Source organism: Marmota flaviventris, chromosome 19 (assembly GCF_047511675.1).
Source record: "Marmota flaviventris isolate mMarFla1 chromosome 19, mMarFla1.hap1, whole genome shotgun sequence".
Lineage (NCBI taxonomy): Eukaryota > Metazoa > Chordata > Mammalia > Rodentia > Sciuridae > Marmota > Marmota flaviventris.
The window spans coordinates 20,217,895-20,225,884 of NC_092516.1; the positions used below are offsets into that span (position 1 = coordinate 20,217,895).

At 51.8% G+C, this 7,990-nt stretch overlaps 1 protein-coding gene across 1 annotated transcript in view; it reads right to left on the reverse strand.

The window, feature by feature from the left end:
* Nfatc2ip (nuclear factor of activated T cells 2 interacting protein) overlaps positions 1-6,746 on the reverse strand; it is a 10,922-nt gene extending 4,176 nt beyond the window's left edge. Inside the window, exons 1-7 of the mRNA XM_027948544.3 lie at positions 6,306-6,746; positions 5,459-5,531; positions 3,614-3,731; positions 2,925-3,005; positions 2,656-2,842; positions 1,194-1,338; positions 670-779 (exon numbers count right to left, since the gene is read on the reverse strand). Coding sequence (XP_027804345.2) covers positions 670-779; positions 1,194-1,338; positions 2,656-2,842; positions 2,925-3,005; positions 3,614-3,731; positions 5,459-5,531; positions 6,306-6,710 — 1,119 coding nt within the window. The 5' untranslated portion in view covers positions 6,711-6,746. The remainder of the gene's footprint in view (positions 1-669; positions 780-1,193; positions 1,339-2,655; positions 2,843-2,924; positions 3,006-3,613; positions 3,732-5,458; positions 5,532-6,305) is intronic.
* Positions 6,747-7,990: the final 1,244 nt, after the last annotated feature.

Here is a 7,990-nt window from a genome sequence, read left to right on the forward strand (position 1 = left end):
ACAATCTAAAGCCTATGAATTGTTTATTTCTGGACATTTCCACTTAATATTTTCAGAGCACAGTTCCATGGGTGACTGAAACCTCAGAACGTAAACCCCAGACCAGCGGGGACTATCTGTATCTTGTAACAGCTGCCATAAGAACTGATACAGCAAGTTCCTCCACCCCCAGTTCTGAGTTTCTTATTTGTTAAGTGAAGTCCACAACAGGACTTTCCCAGGTAAGGCTTTCCCAGGTCACACTGTAGTGATATAATCCTGAGCAGACAACAATCATCCCCAGCACAGACACTGGCATTTACAAGTGGTAGAGTATCTGCTTAATGTCCACAGGGCCTGGGTTCCATCCCTCATACCACCAAAAAAAAGTGGCTTTAATTATTTTTCTGTTGTGTTCTGTTTCTTATTGGTCACTGTCCAAGGATCATTTCTGTTTTGACTGGAAGGAGTCAGGAGACTGAGGGGACATACAGACTAGAACAGAGGTTCCCAGCAGAAGAGGGAGGGAAGTTGAACCTGGGCTTTCCCCACCTCCTAGGCCAGGCGTGTGCCCAGTACGGAGGGTAGTGTCCTCAGTGAGTCAGGGTTAGGAGGAGTCCATTCCTGCCAACTGACAGAGAGACAGCAAAGGAAGGGGAGGGTGTCGACAGCCATTTCTTTTCCACTCACCTGAGACAATGAGATCTCCAGCATCTGGTGTTTCTCTTTCCCCTGCACCCTGAGACGGAGCTGCTGGGATGTCTCTGTGGCCTCTGAAGAACTTGCTAGCACCACACAGTCTGTGGGAGGCAGAACCAGGAAGCCAGGCCTAAGGGGGGGTTGGAAGTGCAGCCCGCTCTGGACCTGTCCCCATTCTCCCCTCCCATGGCAAAATTTCCTCAAGACAGGTGTGGCAGTACGTGCATTAGATCCTAGCGCCCAGGAGGCTAGGGCAAGAGGTTTGTAAGTAGGAGGCCAGCCTTAGCAACTCAGGGAGACCCTGTCTCAAAATTTAAAAAATAAAACTAAAAAGGAGGACAAGAAGCCAAAGAGCCCTTTCTGTGTTCACATTCCCCGCTCTACCCCCACCCTATCCTCACCGCCCCAAACACAAGGCTCTGGTCCCATGTAGCTTTCTGAGGATGCGGCTCAGTGGCAGAATACCCAGGGCTCAACCTCTAATACTCCTTGAGGCCCCACCTCCTTCCACTCACCAATGATGTCAGCCACTCCAAGCTTTAGAGTCCTGGGGGTGGCCGTAGGGGACAGTTCTGTCTCTCCAAAGAGCAAAAGAATCCTGCTTGGGGACACCCTGAGGCGGGTGGCCATGTGGTCCACCACACTCTGAAGGGGCTCCGACTAAGAAGGGGAAAAAGAAGCAAAGGAGCCCTTCCCACTTTCCAGTTCCCCACCCCGCCCCCACCACAAGTTTCTGGCCTGAGCTACTTGCTGAACTCCTCAGCTGTGAGTCTCACCATATTTACCTGGCAAGTACAGAACAAGGTCATGTCAGAAAGAGGTTCACGTGAGCAGCCCAAAGAAATGAAGCAGCCATGGCATAGGAGAAAAAAGAGAAGAGCGGGGATTACAACAGGGAAGGGCATGTCCCCTCAAAATGGCCATTTCAGCTGACTGTCACCGGGTGGAAGAGGGCAGTTGATTACATCTTCCTTTTTTTTTTTTTTTAGTACTGGTGATTGAACCCAGGGGTGCGTAACCACTACGCCACATCCCCAGACCCTTTTATGTTTAATTTAGAGACAAGGTCTCACTGAGTTACTTAGCACCTTGCTAAGTTGCTGAGGCTGGCTTTGAACTCACGATCCTCCTGCCTCAGCCTTCCTAATTCTGGGATTATGGCATCACAGGTGTTTGCCACCAAGCCCAACATACCTATTTTTAAAAGAAGCCAGAAATCTGGACTTTTGCCTGAAATTACCCGTTGTAACCCAAAGGTTGGCAACAAACTTTTTTTTTTCTTTTGTGGTACTGGGGACCAAACCTAGGGATTGCAGGTGCAAGGCAAGCACCCTACACTGACACTCCCCCCCCTCACAGATCTTTAAACCCCACAGAGCAAAGAGAGCAGAGGTTGCGTTCTGACGGGGTCCTGGGCTGCCTGCTGCAGCCTGGCCTGGCTGTCTCTGAGCCACACACGGGGGGCACTCAGCGAGTGCTCGGTTCTGCCATCATTCTTAGTGTTGAACTGGGGCCATCCCCACCCAACTATCTGCCTTTTCCAGGAAGCTGGAGGGGCTCAGGATGACCAAGTGACATCTGCTGTGCCCAGTGCAGTGAGAACAAGCACAAAAGAGCACAGAGCCCTGGGGAGGAAAAAGCAAGATGGATGAGGAGAAAACACTTTGTAGGACAGATGACGCGGCAAGATCATTGTACTGTCATGTGTAACTAATTAAAACAAATAAAAAAAATAAAAAAAAAGAAGATATGAGGCTTCTGTGGAGCCTTGAGAAATGGGCAGGAAGTTCGCCGGAGGGAGAGTAAGGAAAAGCTATAGAGAGAGGATCCCAGACACGCAGGGGAGAGTAGAAGGCACCTCTGCAGAGCAGGACGGGAAGAGGAAGGCTCACTCCCTGCTGCCAGAACCCGCCAGCAGGGCATCATCTCCTCAAAGCAGCTCTTGGTCCTCCTCCTGTGGCCCCCTCAGGCACTTACCATTCTGATGGGCAATCTGATCAGGTCAGCCCGGCACCGGATTTTGAGTGGGAAGAGCCGGGGATTCTCCGGAAGCATGGGCCCCTCCACTATGACCACCTCGTCGTCTTGGCTCTGGCGGCCTTGGCCCTGGTGCTGCTTGGGACTCAGAGAAGATCGGAGATCTTGGAGGCGCTTGTTCACTTCCCTGGGGTGCAACAGGACTCTGGGTCAGCCACCCTCCCAAACTGTCCTCCTTCACCCCATCCAGAGCCCCATGCCCCTGACACCTCAGTTTCTGGAGTGCCCGAGTATGCTTTCTGCTTTTTGTCCCTGGTGGAGGTGGGGGCAGAGGAGAGGTGTCCCGAGCCCTGTAGAAAGAAGAGAGGGACAGGATGAGGCAAAGGAGAGACTCCAGCCCCCACTTCTCTTCCTGGGCTGTGGATCCCCAAGAACCCGAGGGGAGCTGGAGAATCAAAAGAAAGCACTTTCTAGTAACTTCTATTTTACTGGAAGACAGGGACAGAGAACACGACATCAATTTTATATTTACAAGACCCAAATATGAAAGGAAGAAAATGTCTCACTTAAAGATAAGTCACTTCCCAGGTTAATGTCCGATAAGCTATAACAGATACCAGGCATTGACTACTCTTCCTCTACTCGACAATTCTCACACAGGTACCACGACTTCCCTCTTAACAGACGAGGACAGAGAAGCACAGAAGACGGCAAACAGGCATCTGGTAGAATGTGACCACATGCTACCCCTGCATTAGCCCACCTCAGACTCCACTTCCATGGCTAAAAGGTTCTGGGGGGCGTCTCCTCTTCAACCAGGAGCTTGATTCCCCACCTGAGTCTCAACACCCCTTCCATCCCTTCTCCTTTCCCTTTTAGGAGCCACCAAAGGTCCTGCCTGCCTCACTAACCTAACTCCCTACCTGTCCCCGGGGCCCAAGAGCCCAGCCCCACTCACTCAAACTTCTTTTTCTTCTCTTCTTTCTCATCCTTACTCCTCAGCTTCTTCTTCCAGGGAGAGTCTGGACGTGGGGGATCCTCAGAGTGGGGACTGCTAGCATCTGCCACATCTGCCTCTGGGAGCAGAGGAGAAAGTGGAGAGGGTTGGCCAAGGCAGGGTGGGGGGCTACCAAGAAGAAACAAGTCAAAGACTTTGAGAGAGGCCCAAGGGCTGGGGTGTGGCTCAGGGGGAGAGCACCTGCCTGGCATGTTCCAGGCCCCAACACCGTAACAAACTAAGAAGAAAGGAGACTGGAACCCCGTAAGTCACCATTTTTAACTTATATTTCTAATAAAAAGAAAACAAATATTATTCTAAAATACAGAAATTTTTTCTCATTTGCTCAATGCCAATAAATTTTAACATAAAACATCAAAATAAATGCTGTTGGGCTGGGGTGTAGCTCAGCAGTAGAGTGCTTGCCTAGCGTACACAAGGCCCTGGGTTCTTTTCCCAGTACCACAAAATAAATACTGCACAAATGAAACAATAATGAACTCTAGATCAGGAGTTCTCAACAAGGGGCAATTTTGCCTCCCAGGGGACATGTGACAATGTCTGGAGAAATTCTGTCGTCACAGTGTGGACAGGAAGGGGGTTGTGATGTGGTAGTGAACAGAAGTCAGTTCCTATAGTACACTGGACAGCCTTCCTACAAAAAGAACTTTGCAGTCCAAAATATCAGTAATGCTGAGGTTGAAAAATTCTGTCCTAGCTAAACAAGGCAGCTGTCACAGGCATGAAATCTTGCATTTCTAACAAACTCCCAGGGGATACCCAACTGTTGGGCCCACATTTTGAATAGCAAGGATGGAGGTACCTTCTGATAGTACTTCTACTTTCCAGGTACTGTTCTAAACTATATACATGGCCAAGAAACAGCTCTCTATATATTCCCTTAAAATAATTCTCACTAAAATCATTTTAACATAGATCCAATATTATCCCCATTTTCCTAATGAGAAAATTAAAGCATTAAGAGGTTAAATAACTTGCCCATGGTCACACAGTTATTGAGAGTTAGGGCTGGGATTTGAAGCCAAGCCAAATCAGTATTTGGTACCCCTTCATGGTACCAAAGTCTTGGTCAAGGTCTGCATTTACAGATGGGATCACTTCCTTATTAGACTTGATTCCTATTCACTGTCCTTGGGTGGTTTGCAAAAATCACACATGACTGGGGGAGGGATAAAGGCTGTGCAACCCTGATAAGAGTCAAAGAACATCCTTCTGGCTCCAGGGTGTTCCCATGGACTTGGTGCAGTTGTAACAAGATATCACAAATTCTAAACACCGCCCCTTCCCCTGCCCCCACTAGGATCACAGAATCAGAATGTCTGGGGGTGCCACCCGAAAATCTATATTAATACACTCTTCTGTCTATTAAGAGTCAGGAAGGGGCTGGGGCTGGGGCTCAGCGGTAGAGCGCTCGCCTAGCATAAGTAAGGTCCTGGGTTCAATCCTCAGCACCACATAAAATTAAATGAACAAAATAAATATATTTTAAAAAAAGAGTCAGGAAGAGGGTGGTTGGACAGCACTTCTAAGTTGGCTCCAGTGCTTTCTAGTTAACAATCCAGCTCCTTCCAGGACTGGAGTCTTTTAATAGGTAGAATGTAGGAGTCCCCTCTCCCATGTCCTTCCCTTGAGTCTCAAAAGACAATTAGGGCTGGGAATGTGGCTCCCAGATGGAGTACAAGCACAGTCCCTAGGCTGGATTCCAAAACCACAGAAGAGAGAGATAACTGGCTGCAGGGATGTAAACCCCACAAAGTCTCCTTGGGGAAGCCCATGATCCCTTACCTTCCTCAGCCCCTTCAGGGCAGAGTTTCAGGAGGGACACATGATCTGGGATGAGGTGGAGGCTGCTTTGCACCTGTAAAGACAAAAAGGAGAGGATCAGTCCCAAGTTCTCCACCACCCAAAAGGGAACATGAAGGATGATTCTTCTGGCACCCAATTCCTATGTCCTCCCTAAGGACGAGGATACTATGGCCCACTCTAGGCAACTTAGAGGAGTCCAGCTTCTCCAGAATCCCATTTTTCTTGTTTTCCAGTGCTGGGGTTTCAATCTAGGGCCACATGCATGCTAGGCAAGCATTCTACCATTGAGCCATATCCCCAGCTCCCCCAGGATCCAAAATTGTGATACCAAACCCCTTTCCCCAAGGCACTCTGAAGATGCAGCTATAGTTCTTTTAACCAAGTGTTTAGCTATCCCTCTATCCTAGACTTCTAGTGAACCCCAGCCCTCTCGCTCATCCTACCACCTGGGGACCCTGGCCTCCTGGAGCCCCCAGTCCTTTTGAATCCCTCCCTATGAACCCCTGATCCCTGGCTTCCTTAGCAATGGACTCCAGTCTCAAAGTTCAACATGCCCCAAATCCCAGCTTCTCCCAGTCCCTCTGCCTCCCCATGCCCAAGAAAACAGAGCCCCATATTTGCAACATACCCAAATCCCTTCACTTCCCCAATCTGCAGGTGCCCCAGGAGCCTCGAGTCTCTCCGCTTCCGACACCCGAGCCCCGGTTTCTGTTTAGCCCGGCAAGGCCACCCCCAGCCCCCAGCCCCCGCACACCCGAAACACAGCCCTCCTGCAGCCCCCGCCCTTCAGCCCCCGGCTCTAGCCCTCCCGAGAACCTGGCTGCACCTTCCCGGAGTACACCGGAACCACCGGCGCCTCCCCCGGATCCAGCAGCAGCCGCCGCCGCCGCCGGACCAGAGTCCGCTGGGCTCCCGCAGGCCGCGCGTCGGCGCCTTCACTGTCACTGTCGCTGTCGGCCCGGGGTGCGGCCGGCACTGGGGGCTCCGGAGACGGGACCACAATCGGGGACGAGACCTCAGCTGGCTCCGCAGCACCGCGCGCAGTCGCGACCTCCACGAAATCCTCGTCGCTGTCGCTGACCAAGTCCACAAGCACTGTGTCCGGGGTGCGCCGAGCTGGAGACCGCTGGGCGCGAGGACGCCGGCCCCGACCGCCCCGGGCTCCCCGAGCCCCTCGGCCAACACCGCCGCCTCGGGGCCTTCGACCCCGTCTCCTCGCCGGTTCCGCCATGGCACACGCCCGCCTTCACTCTGGGCCCCCCACTCCAGCAACTTACGCCTTTTACTGGGCAAACAGCCCGCTGGCCAGCATCCCTTCCGCACGCACGCTCTGGGCTTGCCCCCTGCCGCTTCATTGGTCAACTCACCCGTCCATCACGCACCCACCACTGAAACAAAGGCGCCAAAGATTCCAATCCCCTCGGTGCAATCAGCGAAGGTTTCGATTGCGTCCAGCTCCCCCATTGGCCGGGGGCTTCTTCCCTTCAGAGGAGCCTTTCCCCGGACCCGCCACGGAAGAGACCCGTCTTCTCGGTGGCGGAGGCGCGGGGCATCCTGGGAATTGTAGTGCTCAGAGAGGCGGAAGAAGCAGCGGGAAACGCCTCACGAGCTGCCAAGTTAGGCCTGAGATTTCGCGGGTATCCGGCCACGGCCCCCCCAAGCCCACAGCCGACTGCTGCAGGCCTGAGGAATTCCACCCAGTGCCACATAGGCACACAGGTACACCGTCCCTCATGTCGGACACCTTCAAACACACCACAGCGTCGGCAGGATACACACCCAAGAGCACACACTTGGCACAACGCGGCAAAGACAGATTAAAATAAGCGGCTTAATTCTCCCTGTTGAAAACAAAGGAAAAGACTTCTCGCCCTTCTCTTTCAAAATCTGTCCTTTCAAATACAGGGGCTCCTCGATTTCCGAGGAGCATTTATGATTTACCATTGCAATTAATATGCCCAACCCACAGAAGGTCGCGGCTCTCGGCACCACAGTGCACCTTGCAGTACTTACTGGCTGTTCACCCGGGTGACGGCAGGGTTGACTGGGAGCTGCAGCCCCCTTCCCTGCCCAGCATCATGTGAGAAGATCGTGCTAGCCCGGGAACAGATCAAAATCCAACATTCAAAATGCTGCATATGCTGATCTTTATAATGCCTTTCACAACTCAGGGGTTCACAACTCAGAGCTGTGTTTTGTGGGTTTTTTTTTTTTTTTTTTTTTTTGGGGGGGGGGAGGCGGGGTTGCTGGGAACTGAATTTAGGACCTGCCAGTCAAGCACTCATCCCCAGCCCAGGGGAGATGTGTTTTCGAAATGCAAATGTTAAGGGGATTCCCGCCCCCCTCTCCCAGTTCCTAGGGGAAAATAAGCCTAACTTCTCTGGTCATCTTGCTCTAATATGTGAAACTACCAAAAAAGTTTGTTCCCTCTCCAGCAAACGTCTTAGCACAAGTTGCCTCCTTGCTTATCATGCATGATAAAGTTAAGATGAACCATGTTTGACTAAAGGC